Here is a 21843-nt window from a genome sequence, read left to right as displayed (position 1 = left end):
GGTTGGGCAAGCTCCCCCAGAGAGACCCCTCCCAGCCCTACCCCAAAGCTTCTCTCGCTCCCCCCACCCTCGCCCCCAAAGCGCTTTCCTGTTGATTCCTGCAAAGCTGCGGACCTCCCTGTAGGCCTCCAGGAACTGGGTCACCATCAGGAAAAAACAGAATGTGGGGAATTGCAGGGTGGGGCTCCCCATCTTGGAGACTCACCCTTGGCCTGGGCCCGTGGGTGTCAGCCCCATGCCCTACAGACACCCCTTCCTCCCCCCCCCCCCACATACACACGCACACACAGAGCTCATCTGCACCCGGGGACCCCCTCCCCAGGGGGCAGCTGCCGCAGCTGCCAGGGCCCTCAGAGGAGGTGGGTTTCTGGTCCAGTGCCCAGGGAACGGCTCAGAAAGATGCCGTAATGAGGGGAGGGGGTGGTAGCAGCCCCTTTGCCCGGCGCTGTGAGCAGACAGGAGAAACTATTTTTATCCCGCTCTGCTGCTGACAGACCTGGCTCTCTGCTCAGCTGGCTGGAGCTGCTTCTCAAGGCCCCAGGCCCTGGCAGAGCTCGAAATAGAGCAGGCAGCAGCCCCTGCAGACCCCCGCCCTCCCCACCCCCTCCCCAGGCAGGACTGGCCCTCCTGGAAAGCGGGTCCACCAGGCCCCGCTCCTCTGCTGCCCACCCCAAGACGGGGAGGGAGGAAGGACCCCGCGAGACTTGGAGGGACAGGGGAAAAGGAGCCGGAGAGGCAGGAGTCGGGGTCTGAGCCTGCTCTGGGCCCTCTGGGGGCCTCCGCTCCTGCAGAATGAGGGCGTGGGAAGGAAAGACCATGGCACGGCCCTGAGCAGGGGCCCCACTCACGCACTGCACCCCAGGCGACCGCGTGAGGAACGGGACACATCTGGCTGTTTTATTCATTATTATGACTTGCAAAAGTTTGCAAGGAACACTCTGTAGAGCTGCTTCTGCCCAGGTCCCCAAACCCAGCATCCCACCAGACTCACGCCACCTGGGGTTGGGGGGTCCGGGGCGGGGGGCCTGAAGAAATTTCCACCCCCCACCTCACCCTGCCCCGCCCCCAGCAATGGGAAATCACCCCACCCGGAGCTGACTCCATGCTCCCCTGAATGTCTGGGGGCAAGCGAGGCCTTGGAGGGTCACCAGCCTCACCGCTCCTGCAGTGCCCTTGGGCACATCCTTGGGCCTCTGGGCTTGGTGCAGTGCCTGGCACGGCAGGGCAGGGCGGTGCGGGCTCCGAGGGAGCGAGAAGCCTGGGCAGTGGCGGTCACAGGACGTGCTGGAGAGAGCCCCCCCCCTCAACTCCCCATTGCATCACAGGGGACAGCACTGTGCCCGCAGAGAACTCAGCACCTTGATTCTCCTAAAATTCCCTCCCCAGCACTCCTTGGGGTATAGGATTAAAAAAAGGAAAAAAAAAAAACCCTTAATCGCTTCAGTCTGTACTTTGGAGCAGGTACGCCCAGAGCGCTTCTCAGCTAACAGAACCACATCTGCTGGCCCCCAAGATTTCTAGCGAAACCCGCAGGGGTGTCGCTGGTCACAAGCTTTCGGGTGGGGGAATTTGAGTCCAGAGAGGCTGTTTGATTCTCCCAAGGTCACACAGCCGAGAGCACAAGCGTCAGGATGAGCCCCGGGTCTATCTCTTTCCTCCCTCTATCGAGACCCAAACCCAGAGCCGAGGCTAGAGTGAGAGTCCAGTGGGAAGGGCATGTGCCTTAAATGCAGTCACCCTGGGTTCAAAGCCCTGGGCACCCCACAGGGTCCTCTGAGCCCCACCGGGAGTGAGCCTTGAGCATGGACGGGTGTGACACCCCCCCCCCCCCCAAGCCAAACCAAACAGGAACGCCTATCTCACCAGGCCAGCCGGGTGAAGGCAGCTCAGCCCTCCCCTCCAGGCTGCCCACTAGACCATCAAAGAGCATCAGCACGGCTGGCAGTGACCTAGGGCAGTGCTTCTCAGCCTGTTTCCCCCTTTGGCCCCCTCTGACCTCTCTCTCTCTCTCTCTCTCTCTCTCTCTCTCTCTCTCTCTCTCTCACACACACACACACACACACACACACACACACACACCCACACACACAGTCTCCCATCCTTGCTGGTCAGCCTCGTAGTCTCATGCCATATGCCCCCCCCCCCCCGTCCCCCTCTCCACCTTTACACAATTTTCCTCTGTGGCCCCTTAGAATATCCTGGGCATTACTGGTCAGGGGTGAGTCTGGGATATGGCACAGACTGAGACTGGTTGACCTAGAATATTCTCAGGGTGGAGGCCCAGAGAGGTGTGCTGAGTTGCCCAAAGTCACACAGCAGCCTGGGAAGCCTCTGTGCGTTCTCTCTGGCTCTGGAGCCGAGGAGAAGGGCACCACTTGGAAAGGCGGGGACGATCATAAGGACAAGGGACAATAACCGCTCGAGAGGGTCCTGGGGCCTGGCATTGTGCTGAGCTCTTCACAGGCATTAACTCACTCAGCGCTATTGTGAGCGCCCTCCCACAGCTGGGGCACCAGAAAGGTTAGGTCACTGGCCCACGTCACATAGCTGGGACGGGGGTGGCGCATCCCAGGAGGAGCCAGGAAGGACGGGGCAGGGGTGGAGAGGGCTGGGGGAGGCCAGGACAATGGGCATCACGGAGGGCTCTATTCAGACACAAGCCCCAAAGGGTCCCGTCTTCCTGCACAGCCCAGCCGAGGTCACAAAGCCAATTACAACCGACCCCATGGAACAGGATCAGGAAAACTCGAGGGAGGGGGGCTCGCCCCCCTCCCACCCCTACTTCAATCCATGCCAAAAAGCCTCAGCTGCGGGGCACAGGTCTGGCCTCACAGTTCTGGTCCTGAAGGCACTTCTGCACGGCTCCTTGGCGGGTGGGCGGTCTTTGTCTGAGCTGACCCTCAAAGGAAGCAGGAGCCCAACCCGCCCCCAGTGGCAGGGGTAAGGTGCTGCCGTTCTGCAGAACGCCACCAGAGGGCACCCCGGGAGGACAGCCGAGTTGGGGTGAGGAGTGACAGAGTTCCCATGATGCCTCCAAAATTTTCTCACCAGAACTTGAGGTAGGGGGGCTGGAGCAATAGGACAGCCGTCAGGGCATTTGCCTGGCAAGCGGCCAACTCGAGTTTGATCCCCAGCATCCCATGTGGTCCCCCCTGAGCCCAGCAGGAGTGATCCCTGAACACAGAGCCAGGAGTTACCCCTGAGCATTGCCGGATGTGACCAAAAAAGCAAAACAACCAAAAGAATAGATAGAAATTAGATATTCGGAGTGAGGAGACACTCAGAGGAGAGTAGGAAGATATTTGGGGAGTGGGGGAAATGCCAAAAACCTTTAGCAAAGAACCAATATGTACTGTGGTTTTACCATGCCCAAGCCTAGGCTGTAGTCTTGGCTCTAATTTACAAGCTGTTGCAACCCCGGGCATACAGCATAAATACCCCCCATGTGAACAATGACACCAATCTGAAATGAGAAGGCATTTGTGATTCTAGAGTCTTAAGAACACATACTGGTGCTCTGGAAGGACTGACAATTGTTCACGATTCTGTTTACCTACTCAGGGTCTCCTTCAATTCTGAGTGAGTGGCTTCTCTTACCCTTCACTTTACAACTGGGAAAAACAGAGGCACAGAGAGATTAAGTAGATTGTTCAAGATCACACAGCTGAGGCAGGAAAAGCGGAAACTCGGTGCAGGTAGCCTGGCCCCAAAGCCAGTCTCTTAGCCAGCAGGCCAACTGTCCTTAATAACTCCTCAGGCAAGGCCATCCTGTCCCTATAGCCTAAGAAAGGACCAGAAATTCTTGCTAACAGCCACCCCATTAGAATCTGTGTCTGGGGAGCAAGTGGTCTCAGGATGAAACAGAATACAGAGTAGGGGGAAGGGCAGGGAGCTGGCCAGTCCTGATCACACGCATTTTACAAATATTTATCAAGTGGTCACTAGCTGTGGCACTAGGATTTGAGGGTGGACAACCCCCCTCCCAACAAGGAATGCCCAATATATGGGAAAAAGGGGTGCTGTGTGCTGGTTCCAGTCCTTGCTCTACCTCTTGACTGTTTCTCGTTATCTGGGTGATTACAAGGGGAAGAAGTACAGGGTGAGGAATTGCCCAGAATTACACTTAGCTCAGTCTTTTTGGGTTTTTTTTTTTTTGGGTCACACCCAGCGACACACAGGGGTTACTCCTCCTGGCTTTGCACTCAGAAATTACTCCCGGTGGTGCTCAGGGGACCATATGGGATGCTGGGAATCGAACCCGGGTCGGTCGTGTGCAAGGCAAACGCCCTACCTGCTGTGCTATTGCTCCAGCCCCAGCTCAGTCTTTTTTTTTTTCTTTTTGGGTCATACCTGGCGATGCACAGGGGTTACTCCTGGTTTTGCACTCAGGAATTACTCCTGACAGTGCTCAGGGGACCATATGAGCTTCTGGGAATCGAACTTGGGTCAGCCGCGTGCAAGGCAAACGCCCTACCCGCTCTGCTATAGTTCCAGCCCCTATTAGCTCAGTCTTAAACCATACTCCCTGTTGACTGGGCTCTTGGGCACTTCCAAAGACAAAAAGGAAGGGAGTAGAAGAGAAAGACCGGGAAAGCCCCCTCTTCTGAACTGGCCCCCTACACTGCTCTCCCTGAATCAGAGTGTAGACTCTTCCCTTCCAAGTCTCCACCTCACAGTCCCCAGTGAGTTCTGTGCACAGGGCCCGCGTGCAGCTGGAGAGACAGGAAAAACATGGGATCCCACCTCCTCAAAGCTGGGAGCATGGGACCAGAGTGATAGCACAGCACGTAGGGCATTTGCCTTGCACACGGCCGACCCGGGTTCGATGCCTGGCGTCCCCTGTGGTCCCTGAGCACTGTCAGGAGTCATTTCTGAGTGCAGAGCCAGGAGTAACCCCTGAGCATCGCTGGGTGTGACTCTTTTGAGCCCTTTTTAGCCCTGACCCCCATCCCCCCCAAAAAAAGCGGGGAGCATGTGGGCACAGACCTTGGCCCATGGCCACCCTACCTGTAGGGCAAGGCAAGAGGCTGAGTCAGCAGGAATCCTCACCAGAGAGAGGGCAGGGGTGGGGGGATACTGGTCGGGCTCCCCCTTGCTGGAGTAGGGGAGCTCTTAGGGTGATGAGAGGTGTAACTCTCAGGCTTTGCTGCTCCCCAGCCGGGCAACCTCAGAGAGAGTCTCTGACTCCAAGGCCATGGGAGAGCATGGTCATTTTACCGCGGGCCGACACCTTTGTGTATGTCCATGGGAATTCCTGAGCACTGGGGTCCTCAGGGCACCTGCGAGGACGATGCTGACCTGGACGACAGACAAATGTGGATGTGGAACACCCCCCACCCCTTGGGAGACCCTTATGGGATCCCCTGGGAAAGTCTCAGCTAGCCCATGCTCCCATCAATCACCGTGGCCCAGGTGGACAGGATTTGCGGGGGCACTCCGAGGTGGGGAGGGGAGTATTCTCACAGGGGCCAGAGCGGTCTGTGGGGGAGGAAGCAAAGCAGGCTGGGAGCAAGCGCTAGAACTTTCCATGGCCGCACCCCGGGGGAGCTCTGAAAAACCCTCCCGCAGCCCTGGGCTCAGAAGGAGTGTGATTGGATTTCTGCAGTGTCTCCTTGCCACACACCTCCGCCGAGGGGCTGAGGGGCCGTGCTGGGCACACGGGGGTTATCCAGCCCCGGGAAAGGCAGAGGCTGGTGGGGGAGGCAGACAATTAAATAATCTTTAGAGAAGTCACTTTCTCCAGCAAGTAAAAAGCATAATTATAACAGCTAACATTTATATAGCAATTACCGTGTGTTCCCTCTCAATTTCCTTACGCTGAAAATGGGGGTTATAATAGTCCCTACTTCGCGGGGTCTGTGACAATTAGCTAAATGACTTTCACGCGGAAAGCGCAGAGGCCGAGCCAGAGCACGGTCAAGGTTTACGGGCGGCATCGCGCCACCTCTGTGCTGTCCACTCAGTGGAGAGAGGCCAGCTGCAAAGTTCCCTTCAGTGAAAGCAGCCGCTGAAATTCACACTCACTGTAACCACCCCCCCGCGGTCTGCGTATTGTTAGAACCAAAAAAAGTCGGGGCTTGAGCACCTGGCTACCAAGGCTTGAATCCAGTCTCCGTCACTTTGCAGCCGCGAACTTAGTGGTTCAGCGCTACAAGCCTCAGTCTCTCCCTCAGCAGAGTGGGTCTAACAACCCAAAAGCTTGCACTGTACGAGTGAGTCTGCTAAGACACAGAACCAGGAGCACCCTGGGGTGGGTGGGGGTTACTGCAGCCTCTGGAGGAAGGGCCGCGGCTCGGCACCTTTCAAACGCAGGGGTGCCTGCTAGGGACCCCTGACCCACGTGCGGGGGCCGTCCTTTCCATTTGGGGGTGGGGGACCCCCCGGCGGTGCTCAGGGCTTACTCCAGGCTGTGCGCTCTGGAATCGGTCCCGGTGAGCGCGGGGTGCGAGACCTGAGCCCAGGTCGGGGGTGAGCAAGGCAAGCGCCCTGCCCGCGGCACCATCGCTCCGGCCTCCCACGGCCGTTCTTTGGTCAACGTGGCCAGGGGCGGCCGAGCTGGAGGGCGCCAGGGAGGGGGTCAGCGACCGGCCCCCAAGGGTCCCCCGGCTCGGCCCTTCCCCGCCTCACCTCCCTCCCGCGCCTCTGTCGCCCCCTGCAGGCTACGCCCCGCACTGCCTGCCCCCCAGCAGCTACGATGCGGCGGACCAGAAGCCCGGCCTGGAGCTGGCGCCCGCCGAGCCCACCTACCCGCCGGCGGCGCCCGAGGAGTACAGCGACCCCGAGAGCCCGCAGTCCAGCCTGTCGGCGCGCTACTTCCGCGGGGAGGCGGCCGTCACCGACAGCTACTCCATGGACGCCTTCTTCATCTCCGACGGGCGCTCGCGGCGGCGGCGGGGCGCGGGCGGCGGCGGGGACGCGGCGGGCGCGGGGGACCCCGCGAGCGGCGGGGGGACCCGCGCGGGGCGCACGGGGGCCCCGGCGGGCGGCGGGCACCGGCACGCGTGCGCCGAGTGCGGCAAGACGTACGCCACGTCGTCGAACCTGAGCCGCCACAAGCAGACGCACCGCAGCCTGGACAGCCAGCTGGCGCGCAAGTGCCCGACGTGCGGCAAGGCGTACGTGTCCATGCCCGCGCTGGCCATGCACGTGCTCACGCACAACCTGCGCCACAAGTGCGGCGTGTGCGGCAAGGCCTTCTCGCGGCCCTGGCTGCTGCAGGGCCACATGCGCTCGCACACGGGCGAGAAGCCCTTCGGCTGCGCGCACTGCGGCAAGGCCTTCGCCGACCGCTCCAACCTGCGCGCGCACATGCAGACGCACTCGGCCTTCAAGCACTACCGCTGTCGCCAGTGCGACAAGAGCTTCGCGCTCAAGTCCTACCTCCACAAGCACTGCGAGGCCGCCTGCGTCAAGGGCGCCGAGCCGCCCCCGCCGCCCCCCGCCGGCCCCGCCAGCTGAGCCTGCTGCCCCGCCCGCGTGCCCGCGCCCCGGGTCCCCACCCCCCACGCACACGCGGCGGCGCTCCCCGCCCCACGCCCCCGCGCGCCGTCTCCAGCTCTCCCCCCACCCAGCTCTGCGTCCCCCCTGCCCGCGTCCCTCGTGGGGGACCCTCCTCCGCTCCCCAGCCCGGCGCACCCTGATCCGCATCGTCCTTTCCGGCTCCCTCCCGAGACTGGCATCGCGACCACCCCCGGCCCCAGCCCACACCCTCAAGGCTCCCGAACTCGGGCGGCACCGGAGCTGGAATCTTCCATCCACAACCTGAGCCTCTGCCGCACACGCCAACGACCCCCCTACGCCCACCCCCCTCTGTCTTTCTCTCTCGGCTCTTCCCCTCGACAGGGTGCCGGATCTTTCTTATTGTCGCCCCCAATCTAGGGCCCAGCCGGACCCTTGGCGTTCGCGCCTGCCTTGGTTTCCCCAGGCTCGGCAAGATAGAGCCCCCCACCCCCACCCCCCAAGCCCGGACCTCCGCTCCACTGTATGCGTCTAGGGGTCCCCAGTCTACCCCAGTCCCCGCCACACCCCACCATACACCGCCCCCCACCCCGCCACAGATCCAGCCATTCCACCCCCACCGCCTGCGCTCTCCTTTGTCCACGGGGGCAAATTCCCAGTGCCCCTCACTGCTCCAGCAACCCCGTTCTCCGTGCTGCCCTGGCCTGGCCAGTCCAGAGCCCACTCCGCTCACTCGAACCCCTCTCCCACCCCAGGCCAGCCCTACCCTGGACATCCAGCGCCCCGCCCCCACCCCACGCCCTCTCTCCACGTTCTCTGAGCACTTTCCCCTACCCCCAGGACTACAGGTACCCCCCCACTTGGTTGGGGGAGGGAGGTCGGAGGCGCCTCGCACATGCCCTTCCCCCTGTCCGGCTGGACCTCTCCCGTTATTGGTGTATTTATTTATTTATCTATTTATTGTTCTAGTTAATCTCTTGGCCTCACCCAGGGAACTGTCTGGCTTCCCCAGCGGGACTGGGGAAGGTCAGGGAGCCAGGCGAGGGGAGGGGCAGCAAAGGCCTTGGAGGGCCGTCACCCCTCTCCCCTCGCCCCTCCGCCCTCCCTCGCGCACCCCACCCCTTCTCGGGAGGGAGGTGAGGGGCCAGGCCCGCCCTCCTCAGAGCTGAACTCCGGGAAGGAGGCTGGAGGAGGGCTGTGCGCGCAGGGGTGGGGGGTGGGGGTGCTATCCCGCTGACTCTCCCCGGGGGTCTGGCAGGGGCGCCAGGAGGGCGCTTCTTGGGGCAGGTCCCCGTCCTCCTGAGCCTTCTTGCAGTCTCACTCTGGTCCCCGGAGTGAGACGCTTCCTCTGTTTGTTCCCCCCACGTATTCCTCGTCTGAGGGACCCCAGGTACCAGGGACCGAATGAGCCCCGGGCCCCGCTGGGGCCCACGGCCTGCTCCGCCCCCCCGGGAGGCGTGCTCACTCCCGGCCACGTCTATGCAACTCTTCCGTGCAGAGGGGCTCCCGCGGGCCGGCCGACACTACCTCCCCCGCCGCTAGTGCATGCCCGGGCAGGACCGGGCACAGCCTCCGCGCCCGCGGGCCCGGCCCCTCTGCTTTAAGCACACGCCTCTGTGCCAGGCTCTCGACGCCCCGCTCCGGGGGACCCCCTCGAGACCTGGACCCTCCGCCCTCCCCCGCTCTGCGCGTACCCACAAAGCAGGGTGGAGCCCGACGGGCGCATCACAGCGCACCTCGGCTGGCCCCGGGCCCCCCAGGGGAGGGAGGCCCCGGGAGAGGGGGAGGGAGAGGGGCCGCAGAAGCAATTACGGAGGGTGTTGACCCTGTAGATAGGAACTTCCGACAGCAATAATTTTCCATGCATGCTACGCCTTTTGGCCATATTTTGTATGAGCGCTAGGCGCTCCCCCCTCTCCTCCCTCAATGCCCACCCCCCGACCCCCACCCTTTCCTCTCCTCCAGCAGTATTACTTGTAACGCAATTCAGGGATATTAAAGGGACTTTGGCCACTCTCTTGCGCCTCTAGACCTTGTGATGCAGGGGAGAGAGGAGGGGAGGGGAAGATGGGGGTGGGGTGTATGTGAGGGGCACTGGGAACTTGCCCCCTGTGTTTTCTACCTTGCGGTTTGACCACTCTACAGCTGCCCCCAGAGGTCACTCAGCTTCAGCTCCAGGGACCTCTTAACATCAAGTTTCCTTTGGATAAATCTCTCTCTCTCTCTCTCTCTCTCTCTCTCTCTCTCTCTCTCTCTCTCACACACACACACACACACACACACACACACACGTGCGCCTCATATTGGGGTCACAAAGTCAAGGGTTCAAGAGCCAGACTAATAATGTGAGTGGATGAAACTTTAAAGTATTTGGGAATGGGGGCAGAAGTGATGTTATTTGCCTTAGTGCAGCCAACCCGGGTTCAACCCCCAGCATCCCTTAGGCCCCACAAGCACCACCATAAGTGATTCCTGAGTGCAGAGCCAGGAGTAAGCCCTGAGCATCACCGGGTGTGCCTCCCTGCCCCCCTCCCCACCACCAAGATGACTCCTCCGGCAAGGTTGTCCCCAAGCAGCCTTACCCAAAATGATTGCAGGTTGGACCACCAACCCTTCCTCACTGCCATCTGCCTTCGTGACCTTTCAACATACAAATCTGTCCCTGCCTCACCAAAGGTTCACCGAGGTCGTGTAATTTACATCCACTTCCCATCTCAGATTCACCAGGAGGTGAGGCCCTAGCCTGCATATCCTCTAGGTTGGAGTGTGGGGTGCTATAGGCTGACACCCTATTTCCCTAGAGGTATCCCGCCCTCATTAGGAGCCTTACACGTTGGGATGGCCTTAACTAGTCTAAGAGTAATCCCAGTCCCTATGCATTGAGAAATATGGGCATGTCTAATTCAGAACAGTGAGATTTACGGAGAGGTTTGCTGAAAAGTGGTGAGAGTGGCTGGAGCAGGTAGGGCGTTTGCCTTGTACGCAGCCAACCCTGGTTCAATCCCCAGCATCCCATATGGTCCCCCGAGCACCGCCAGGAGTGATTCCTGAGTGCAGAGCCAGGAGTAACCCCTGAGCATCACCGGATGTGACCCAAAAAGAAAAAAAAAAGTGGTGAGAAACTTCACTTCTCCCACTCTCTCTTTTTTCTTTTTTTTCTTTGTTTTTCATTTTTGGTCACACCCAGCAAAGCTCTGGGGGGTTATTCCTGGCTCTGCACTCAGGGATCATCCTGGCAATGCTCGGGGGACCATATGGGATGCCAGGGATCAAACCCTGGTCAGCTGCATGCAAGGCAAATGCCCTCCTCACTCCAGCCCCAACTCCTCTCTCTCTTAGAGCAAGGAATCTTCATCTTGGTTACCCCTCCTCCCCCACCATGCCAACAAGGAAGCTTAGCATCTTAGCCAGCCCTACTTGACTGAGTCTCCACCCTGGGTGACAGAATGAAGAGATGGGAAAAGACCGTGACCCTGGTGACATCAGGGGGCCTCACACACCCACCCTGAAGGCCGCTGAGTGCGCTGAGTGCGTTGACTCCAAACCTGTGTGTGATGAGTGCTTTTGTTGTCAAAGTCTATTGGAAACAAGCCTCTGTTACCTGCTTCGACCGCAGCTTTTCACCCTTCTCTCAAGGAATAAAAGCACGACCCAGTTTTCTGCTCTTTCTCTTTCCCATCTGGCTACTCCACCTAGCATGTCTCAACCTTCCTAGACCCCAGAAGGAACAGGATCTACCAGTCTCCGCTGACTCCAGTTCCCACCCACACGCAGATGACTCACAGGCAGACTAGCAGACAATTCCAACCTTGCCTCTCAGCAGCAATCCCATTATCTGCCTCAGGCCCCCTCCCCTTGGCCTGCCCAAAGCACCAAGGACCAGCCCCCAGGCGGAAGTCAGAATTTAGTTCTCCTCTGGGGTTTCCACCTCCCTGAATGGCTCAAGCCCCAACCCAGTCTCACAGCCACGAAATCCAGACGCCAGCTCTCACGTCTCCTCTCTCCCATCCTCGTGTCCGGTCTGCCAGCCACTTTGCTTGATTTTCCTTCTCCTCCTTAGTCTCCATCCGAGTCCACAGTGCCTATTAGCTGTTACCTGGGCAACTGGGCCAGTGTTCTCTGCATCCTTTCGGCCTCCTTCCCCTCCTCCCAGCATGGCAGCCCCAGAAAGGCAGATCTGATCTAGTCACTCCCGTTTCCCCGTCCCTGCAGGAAGCACTTCCCGTTCTGCGACTGGGAAAAAGTGGAAACTACCTGGGGGTGATTCATTTATTTATGTTTTTCCACATCCAGCTGTGCTGAGGGCTTACTCCTGGATCAGTGCTCAGGGTTTACTCCTTTCCCTGTGCTCAGGGCTTCCTCCTTGCTCTGTGCTCAGGGATCACTCTTACTCTTGGCAAGGCTCCAGTGGGTGTTGAGTCCCATGAATTGGCAGGCATTGAACCCTGGGCCGGCCACGTGCAAGGCAAGCCACCTTACCCACAGAACTCTCACTCTCTCTCCAGTCCCTGGGGTGATTTTGAAGCCCTTCCTGGTCTGGATTTTTCCATCACTCCGGCCATGTGACCCTTTTCTCTTGGAGCTCCAGCTGCTTCTTCCAGCCCTGTTTCTGCCTCCTGCCACAGGGCCTTTGGCCATGCTGCTCTCTTCACCTGCACCACCGTCACCACTACCCTTTGCTAGTCCCTGCCTTTTGATCCTTCATCTCCTGGTGGGTGGTCCCTTCCTCAGAGGCCACATGCTGTCACTTGCTGGGACTGAACACTATACCATTCATTCGTGTGAATGCTCATTCTCAATCTCCCCCCCACTAGATTATACGTAACCTGAGCTATTGACCAAAGTGTCTTTTTACTCGTCATTAAGTCCCCTGGTCTAGCACAGCGCCCGGCTGATGGCAGATGACCAGTAATTATTTTTTAATGAGTCACACACCTTTAAGTCATAATCAATAATGATGACATATGCTTTTTAGAAAGACTGTCCGTCGGGGCCGAGTCGATTGGTTCAGATGTGGGCATCTGACTAGAACTTGGAAATTTCCTCTCCTGCTGGCTCTGAGTCATCCGACCTGTAACACGAGAGAGCCGAGAGAGCCGTGTCTCAGACTGTACCCTATTATCGACTCCTCTCCTCCTTTTGTATGAGGACTCAGTTGATTTCATTTCCATTTGTTTGCTTCTGGTTGCCCACCCCGCCTCCCCCCCCCCCCCCCCGGCGGTGTAAGGGGCCACCAGGCCACGCACAGGAGACCAGGCAGTGCCAGTGATTGAGCTCAGGACTCTATGTGTGCCAGACATGAGTTCCGGCCCTTTGAAGTATCTCCTTGACTGGAGAGCTCTCTTTTGTCATTGCAGGTTTTTGTCGCTATTTTGGGGCCACCACCTGAATATGTTCAGGGCTTACTCCTAGCTCTGTGCTCAGGGATTGCTCCTGGTGGTGCTCAGGGGACCCTGTGGGGTGTCAGGGATCCAACTGAGGTCGATTGCATGCAGGGCAAGTGCCCTACCCACTGTACTCTTCTCTCTCTCTCTCTCTCTCTCTCTCTCTCTCTCTCTCTCTCTCTCTCCTCTGTTCTGTTACTGCTTTATGTTTGTTTGGGAAGCACACCTTGTGGGATATTTTTAAGTTGGTTTTTGGGCCCGTTCCTGGTGTGATACTTAGGGGTCACTCCCAGCAGTACCCAGGATACCACACAAGGGCAGGGGGTGAAACCCAGACATTCCACCTGCAAAGCTCGAGCCCCAAGAACCAAGAACGCTCATTTCAGCAGAGAGCATGTGGCCACATTGAATGAAGACTACATATCCCAGCAGCCCTTGCAGGGTGTGAGGATCATGTGACCAACTCCAGCTAGACAGGGCAGTATTGTAGGGAACTCAGGAGCCCTGCACAGGAGGGCATGCTATCCTTTTGCCTTTCTATTTCTTTACCTCTTTTCAAGCTGGTACTTCAGGAGCAATCTTGCACTCGGGAGGTTACCCTAAGACTGAAAACCTACTCTAAAATGATGGAGAACAAGAATCTATGACACCTGGTTCATGGAGCAGCCAGTCCAACCCTGGGCTCCTTCTCATCAATGGAAAGGAGTGAGAGATAAAGAATCTGGTTTGTTTTGTTTTGTTTTGTTTGGGGGGGCAGCACTTCGGCAGTGCTCAGGGTTTACTCCTAGCTCTATTCTCAGGGATCACCCCTGATGGGGCTTGGGGGACCGTCTGGGATGCCAGGGATAGAACGTGGGCCGGATGAGTGCAAGGAAGTTCCCTTGGCTGCTGTGCTTTGTCTCAGGCCCCAGGAGACAAAAATAAAACTGGGCCTAGAAAGATGAGTGGCTGAGGCCAGACAGCCAGTAAAATGGTAACTATAACCCAGGCAGGGGACAGAACTCTTGAACTCTTTTTTTTTTAAGGGTACAATGACAATTTATTTATTTTTTTTGACATTTGCAAATGTTTTATTTCTTCTTTTCTTTTTTTTTTAAATTTTTATTAGTGAAACACCATGAGGTACAGTTGTAGACTTACAAATTTTTGTGCTTGGGTTTCAGTTATACAATGATTGAGTACCCATCCCTCCACCAGTGCCCATTTTCTACCGCCACTGATCCCAGTATCCCTCCCACCCCCCCATCCCCCCATTCCACCCTACCTCTGTGGCAGGGCATTCCCCTTTGTTCTCTCTCTCCTTTTGGGTGCTGTGGTTTGCATTGAGTGGCAATCATAGAACTCTTGAACTCTTGGGGTAGCCCATGAACCTACCCCACAACCCTTTGCTTGAGTCCTGACTCCCCAATAACAGCGTCTGGGTAGGTTATCTGGGAACAAGACTGAGGGAACAAGAGTGGGGCGGGGGCTTAGTCACTAACCGCCCCCCCGTAATAATGGGGAGCGGTAAAATGGGGTCCCTCTAATAGGGACCCAATATAGTCCAAGAGGCCTGGACCGCCTCTCATAGCAGTCCACCTGCACTAAGGACTTTGCTCTCTGGCCCCTGTCCCATGAGCAAACACCTTGGCACTTCTGAGGTCCTCCTGTAGGGGATGAAAACAGAAGGATCTGGGACCTGCCCACCCCAATTTGGCCCTCGAGGTGGGTCAAGGGTCCATACTGACACCCAGACACGGCCCCACCTTTTCTCATCAATGACCTCTCATCTACTCAGACCCCACCACCCCTCACCCCACCCAGATGCCTCAGAGGAGGCTGATCCCAGCAGTGACATGGTCCTGCATCCCAGCCCTAAATAACTCCGCCTATGGCTGGGTCCTAGAGAATATGAACGCACCTGTTTAGTCCTGGGCCTCAAGTCTGCCCAAGTGGACTAAGAGAACAGCTTTTGTGCCATCAGGTGAGGGGTGAGATTCTGTCTTTGGAAGTAAAAATGTATGGAATGAATGTTTACGTACCCCCTAAAACTGAAATATGATCCTCAAGAGGATGGTAGCTGGAGGTGGGCTTTGGATAGGTGACTAGGTCGTAAGAGAGGAGCCCTCCTGGAGAAGGACTAGCACTGTACCTACTGTCCTCCCGTTGTTCATTGATTTGCTTGAGCAGGCCCAGTAACGTCTCCATCGTGAGACTTGTTGTTACTGTGTTTGGCATATCAAATATGTCATGGGTAGCTTGCCAGGCTTCGCCGTGCGGGCAAGATACTCTTGGTAGCTTGCTGGGCTCTCCGAGAGGGCTGAGGAATCGAACTCAGGTCGGCTGTGTGGGCCTCATTCAAGGCAAACACCCTACCTGCTGTGCTATCGCTCCAGCCCTGGAGAAGGACAGTGACCTTAAAGAGACTTCAAAGGGTTCCCTTATCCCCCTGCCCTCTGAAGCCACTATGAGAAGGCACAGGTAGGAGCTGGGAAGCAGACTCTTGCCAGACATGGAACCAAGCATGCACTTTGATCTCACATTTCCAGCCTGCACAAATGCTTTCCAGGCCCTGGCTGACTCAGACTAGAGCATAGAAAAGGATGCTGACCCAGCAGGCACTGGCAGCTATCTTGTGAAAATGAGAAGTTTAAGCGCAAAGCCTCAGGACCCCAAGGAGATACTCAGTGAGCTTCAAAGCTGCAGAAGAGAGGCAACTTTTGCTTAAAACAACAATGACAAAAGGAATTTAGGAACCTAAAGAGGGGACATAGACAAGATGGTGAGGAAAACGAAAGAGCTGGGAAAAATAACAAGGCAGAATCCTATAACCCAAGCTCCTGCTACAGAGATGGATAAGAAAGTTGTTGGACGAGGGGACTGTAAGATCTTTTCTTTCGCTTTTTGATGAAGCATCAATTCTCTCGTCTTCTCAAACATTTGGGAATGTCCTTTGCACTCCTGAGCATATGAGATTCTCTGCCCCCAAAAGAAAAAAGGGCAAAGCATTACTTCTGGGCCAGTCAGCTGAGGAAGGCCCATAGCTGGTTGGGGAGCTGGGAGCGAGGCCCTTTGGCTGCAGCCCAGAAGCATGGACTCTGGCTGGTTCCGACAGAAAAGGAATTGATTGATCTCCTTCCTCTAATTCTCCTGGGCCGCCCGCCCCAAGCAGACAGCTTCGTCCTCAGGGCCCTTGGAGCTTGCTCAGCGTAAGCCCAGAGCAGCCCAGAGGTGGCAGCGATTCATGATCCTGCGGCTCCCTCATGCCCGGACAAACAGGACTCAGTGAATAATACTCAACACCCTCCTGCCCCCTCCCTCAGAGGGTAATTCCCACAGAGGCAGAGTGGCTCTTCTTGGGGTCCCCAGCAGAAAAGAGACTCAGGGGCCCCTCCAGCTGACCTGTTCACTAGCCAGCCTGGCTCTGGCATTTGGACCCTCTGTTGGTCCAAGCTGGGGTCATTGCCCTTGTGTCTCTTCATGGCAGACGCAGAACCTCCCATCCTGCATGCACTCTCAAACCCTTCTTGCTCCTCGCACCCAGAGGTGAGTCTCCGCCCCCTCCCTTGAGCCTAGGGGCCTTGTGAAAGCTCTTGTAAAGAAACCACCACCACATACTGAAATGGCGCCACGATTTCTAAGACTAGGTTGTAAAAAGATCAAAGTTTCAGGGCTGGAGTGATAGTACAGCGGGTAGGGCATTTGCCTTGCACGTGGCTGACCCGGGTTTGATTCCCAGCATCCTATATGGTTCCCCCGAGCATCGCCAGGAGTAACCCTTATGCATCGCTGGGTGTGACCCAAAAAGAAAAACAAAAAACACTGTCCTCCCGTTGTTCATCGATTTTGCTCAAGCGGGCCCAGTAACGTCTCCATTTTGAGACTTGTTACTGTGTTTGGCATATTGAATATGCCATGGGTAGCTTGCCAGGCTTTGCCATGCAGGTGAGATACTCTCGGTAGCTTGCCGGGCTCTCCGAGAGGGGCGGAAGAATCAAACCCAGCTCAGCTAGGCTGGCTGTGTGCAAGGCAAATGCCCTACCACTGTGCTATAGCTCCAGCCCAAAAAGAAAAAAAAAAGAGACCAAAGTTTCCACCAGGTTCTCTTGGGACACTCACTCATAGAGGCATGTTGTCTCAAGTTCAGGGACAGATGGCCAATATAATAGTCTTGTCATTTCTTTCTTTCTTTTTTTTTGGCCACACCCAAAAAAACGCCTGTCTTCGAAAACTCTTGAGCTAATTCGCCAGCGTGGTTTGGCGCATGCCTCAGGCAACCGCAAGCTATCGTCCGAGCTTGCAAAGCAGTGCAGAGATGTGATCAAGGAAGACCTCAAAGAGAGAAGAGCAGAAGTACTGGTAGATGCGGCAGAAGCTGGGAAAAGTATTCGTTACGCCTGCCTGTCCTTCGCCAACTACAAGACCAAGATGACTGCCCTTCGACGTCCTGATGGATCCATCACATCCTCCAGAACGGCAATGGAGAAGATTATCCATGACTTCTACTCAAATCTCTTCGATAGCCATGTCCACTTGCCGACATACCAAATTCCACAGGATGGATATGTCGTTCCCAACGTTCTCCCTTCCGAAATCCGACACGCCATTTCGTCGGTAAAGAAACAAACAGCACCCGGCCCAGACAAGGTCAGACCTGAACACCTGAAGAACCTGCCGTCAGTACTCATCAATACACTGGCTCGGCTCTTCACTCGCTACCTGTCTGAATGCAAGGTTCGTCCCAATGGAAAACCAGCAGGACCGTACTACTGTTCAAGAAGGGAGACATCCATGACATTGGCAACTATCGCCTGATCTGCCTATTGTCTGTCATCTACAAGCTGTTCACTCGAGTCATCCTGAATAGAATTGGCAGAACACTAGATGAAGGACAACCATGCGAGCAAGCAGGGTTCCGCAAAGGATTCAGCACCATCGACCATATCCACACGGTAACCAAGCTCATTGAGGTTTCTCGGGAGTTCAAGATGCCGCTCTGTTTAACGTTCATTGATTTAAAGAAGGCCTTTGATTCTGTTGAGACAGAAGCGGTCATTGAAGCCCTAGCCAATCAGGGCATTCAAGCCCAATACATCAGGATCCTCCGTGAGCTGTATTGCGGATTCACTACCAGGATCTCACCATTCTACAAAGAAGTGATCGTTGATGTCAAGAGAGGGGTGCGGCAGGGTGATACCATTTCACCGAAACTCTTCAGTGCCACCCTCGAGAACATCATGCGACGACTGGAATGGGAAGGAATGGGAGTGAAGATAGATGGTCGGCAACTACACCACCTCTGCTTTGCTGATGACATTGTTTTAATAACACCAAACATCAGCCAAGCGGCACAAATGCTGGCCGACTTTGACAATGAGTGTGGAAAGGTAGGACTACAGCTGAATCTTACGAAGACAATGTTTATGAGAAACAGCCTCGTTCCTGATGCCCCATTCGCTCTCAATGGAACGACCATCTCCAAATGCAACAGCTATGTGTACCTAGGTCGAGAAGTCAACATGACAAATGACCTGGCACCCGAGCTGCGCAGGAGGAAGAGAGCGGCTTGGAACGCCTTCAAGAACGTCGAAGAAATAGCTAAGAGGACGAAGAACCCCGGCTCCAGGCACATCTCTTTGATTCCACTGTTCTTCCTGCATTAACATATGCCTCAGAGACCTGGGCCCTATGCAAACAGGATGAGAATGCTATTCAGGTCTCCCAAAGAAGAATAGAAAGAGCTATGCTTGGAATATCACGTTTCACTCAAATTAAAAAAAAAAATCCGGAGTTCCGACATCCGTCGACGATCAAGAATCAGGGACACTGTCTCATTTGCCAAGGTGTCAAAAATCAGATGGGCTGGTCACGTAATGAGATTTAAAGACGACCGCTGGACTAGAGCTGTTACTGACTGGATTCCACGGGATGTCAAAAGACCGCGTGGCCGCCCACCTACCAGATGGTCAGACTTCTTCGTCAAGATCATGAACGATCGGTTTGAGGCTCTTCATGATCCCAGAGCGAACAGATGCCATTGGGCTACACTAGCACGCGACAGGGACAAATGGAGACGTTACTGGCGCCCACTCGAGCAAATCGCCGACTAACGGGAAGTTAAGTGATTAAGTGATTGGCCACACCCAGCAGTGCTCAGGGTTTACTCCTGGCTCTGTGCTCAGGGATCACGCCTGGCAGTGCTGGGGGCCCATCTGAGGGATGAAACTCAGGTCAGTCACATGCCACACAACTGCTATGCCCACTGTACTCCCTCTTGGGCTCCAGAGTACAACATTATTCTGACTGAGCAGGTCTTTCCCTTCTACCACCACCTCAATGCCCTGAACCCCCTTACTGGGCCCACCCCAACAACCACACAGTCCTGAGAGACAGGAAGTGAAGGTTCCCACACAGAAAAAAAACAGGAATCAGGCCCTCCTGGCTCTGGCCATGGGCCAGTTTCCTGGGCGGGTGAGCTCTCTCAAGAGAGAGAAGTGAGTGCCAATGTAACTCAGCCCATGGGGATAATTCCAATCACTTGCCAAGGACTGTTTGAGCACAATCATGTGATCTAATTCTTGCCAATAAGATGTGAGAAGAAGGTGGGGGAAGAGGAGGGGACCGTAGGGGTAGTTAATAAGTCTCTTCACTCTTTTTCTGGGGAGGAGGAGGGGGTTGTGCCACACCCGGCAATGCGCAGGGATTACTCCTGGATCTGTTCTCAGGAATTACTCCTGATGGTGTTCAGAGGACCATAAGGGGTACTGGGGATCAAACCCAGGTCTGCGGCATGCAAGGCAGGCGCCCTACCCACTGTACTATCACTCTGGCTCCAGTCTCTTCACTCAAAAAATATTTTTAAAGAGCACCAAGGGTGGCATGGGACATGGTTCAAGTGGTGCTGTACATGGCTTGGAACATGAGGCTTTCGGTTTAATCCTCCAAGCCTGTATTCCCTACCCCCCCTCCCCACACCTCGCCCCAGCATCCTGAGCACCACTGCATGCGGTTCCCTTAATAGAGGGGGAAGATAACTAGAAGAATATTGTCATTGTCACTATCACTGTCATCCCATTGTTCATCGATTTGCTCTAGCGGGCCCAGTAACATCTCCACTGTGACACTTGTTACTGTGTTTGGCATATCAAATATGTCACGGGTAGCTTGTCAGGCTTTGCCGTGCAGGTGAGATACTCTTGGTAGCTTGCCAGGCTCTCCGAGAGGGGTGGAGGAATTGAACCTGGGTCGGCCGCATGCAAGGCAAATGCCCTATCTGCTGTGCCATCACTCCAGTCCAATAAAAAAAGTAATTATAAAAAACAAAATTGTGTAAGCACACAAAAAAGGGCAGGCAAGGGGCAGCAGCGGCCTATCTCTCCTGCCGCCCGCGTTTGGTAGTCTCGGGCCGTTTCCCCGCTCCAGGGAGGGCGATGACAATGGTCAGGCGGAGGAAGGAAACGAGGGCCAAGCTGGCTGGTCTTAGCAGCAATTTATTACATGCAAGAAATGTATGTCATGGAGGCCTCAGGAGTCCTCAAGCACGTGCACCCCCAGAGAGCCCCGAAAATCCCCTTATGTAGATCATGGTACCTCTAAAGGGTGCAATATAGAGATGTCATCAAAAGGAGTTACAGAAAGAACCTTGAGGCAAACCATACATTGTTTCTTTACATCCACATTGTTTCTTTACATCCACAGGCCAGTAATCTTGGCCTCATCTTTTACAAGCTGTAAGCACTTGGATTAGCACATCAAAGACCAGTCTGCTAGAGCTTGGAGTCTACATCTCAAAGATCAGCCTGCCAGGAGCCAGGCATCTACATCCCTAAGATCAGGCCTGGTTTAGCACCTGAGATCTGCTTACCTAAGACCAGTTAGGTTCCTGTGAGATAAGGGAAACTGCCTCAATATACTGAAATCATTTACTGAAGGCAGTTTGAAGGGGAGAAAGGTTCAGTCTCATCCAAGCTAGTCAGGACACACAGGAAAACTGCTTCTAGGACAGATCAACCCACCCTAGAACAGATTTCCCTGGATGTGTTTCTCTTCTCCTTGTCCGACCAACATATAAGCATACAAAACATAAATCATTTTGTATGGACACAGTAAGAAATACTTTGAGCTTATAGAATTGCTCTCCTAGTGATGTAGGCAGGTAGACAGGGAGGGCCCCCTCCCGAGGCAATGACAAAAGCCAGCCCTGCAGAAAATAGGAAAACAGGAACTAAGGCTTGATAAGACCCTCACCTGGCTCCAGCAACAGACCCAAAGAAGCTCCTCTAGGAACAAAAGGCCAGGAAAGGAATTTCAAAGAAGACCATAGCCACACCCATCCTCCCTGGCAACCTCCTTAGCAACGGGACATTTACCTGGGAAGAAGCCCCACGTGGGGGCAGGTTGGAGGAATCCTATAAAGGCCACCTTGAACAAAGGAAGCGCGCGCATTTGATACCCGAGCCCATGTGTTGCTTGTGCCCACGTGGCCGAGCACATGTGGTGCCCGAGCACATGTGTCGCCCGCATCTCCCCTCTTGAGATGTGTACTTTCATGCTTTCGTGTCTAACTTTACTCTCTCACTCTCTCTCCCTCCCTCCATACCTAAAAATCCTCCAAATAAAATCTATTTACTTCACTGCTTGTCTACTCCTGAAATTCCTTTCTGCGAGGCGAGACAAGAACCCAGCAACCCTGGGTCCCGAGTGGCAGAGGTGGATGGGGAGAAAGTGACTGTCCTTCTCCTCCCCGCTTCATATAAGTCACCCGTGGGGCCCACCGACATCAGATGGCGACCACGAAGGGACAGATGCAGTGAAGAAATCCACGAGGAAGGAGGTAATCTGTGGAAAATCTGCTGTGGAGGTATGCTCCCTTGGAAATCTCTAGGGGGAAGGGGGAGGAATGTGATAACCTCTGTGTGAATGTGTGTGTGTGCATGAGCACCCTGATGGTCTCTGCAAAAAGGCACCCCTCCTTTGTTTGTCTTGGGTCATCGTCCACTATGGGAGGAATGGGAGGAAAGTC

At 55.6% G+C, this 21843-nt stretch overlaps 1 protein-coding gene across 2 annotated transcripts in view; it reads left to right on the top strand.

Moving 5' to 3' along the window:
• LOC130030117 (transcriptional repressor scratch 2) overlaps window positions 1-7498 on the top strand; it is a 238639-nt gene extending 231141 nt beyond the window's left edge. For both annotated transcript variants that reach the window (XM_056121309.1, XM_056121307.1), the window contains one exon: window positions 6659-7498. In XM_056121309.1, the coding sequence (XP_055977284.1) occupies window positions 6659-7458 (800 nt within the window). In that variant the 3' untranslated portion in view covers window positions 7459-7498. The remainder of the gene's footprint in view (window positions 1-6658) is intronic.
• The last annotated feature ends 14345 nt before the right edge of the window (window positions 7499-21843 follow it).

Source organism: Sorex fumeus, unplaced genomic scaffold (genome assembly GCF_029834395.1).
Source record: "Sorex fumeus unplaced genomic scaffold, SorFum_2.1 ptg000044l, whole genome shotgun sequence".
NCBI lineage: Eukaryota > Metazoa > Chordata > Mammalia > Eulipotyphla > Soricidae > Sorex > Sorex fumeus.
The sequence above is the reverse complement of the archived record's forward strand: the minus strand, read 5'-3'. Positions and strand labels throughout refer to the sequence as shown.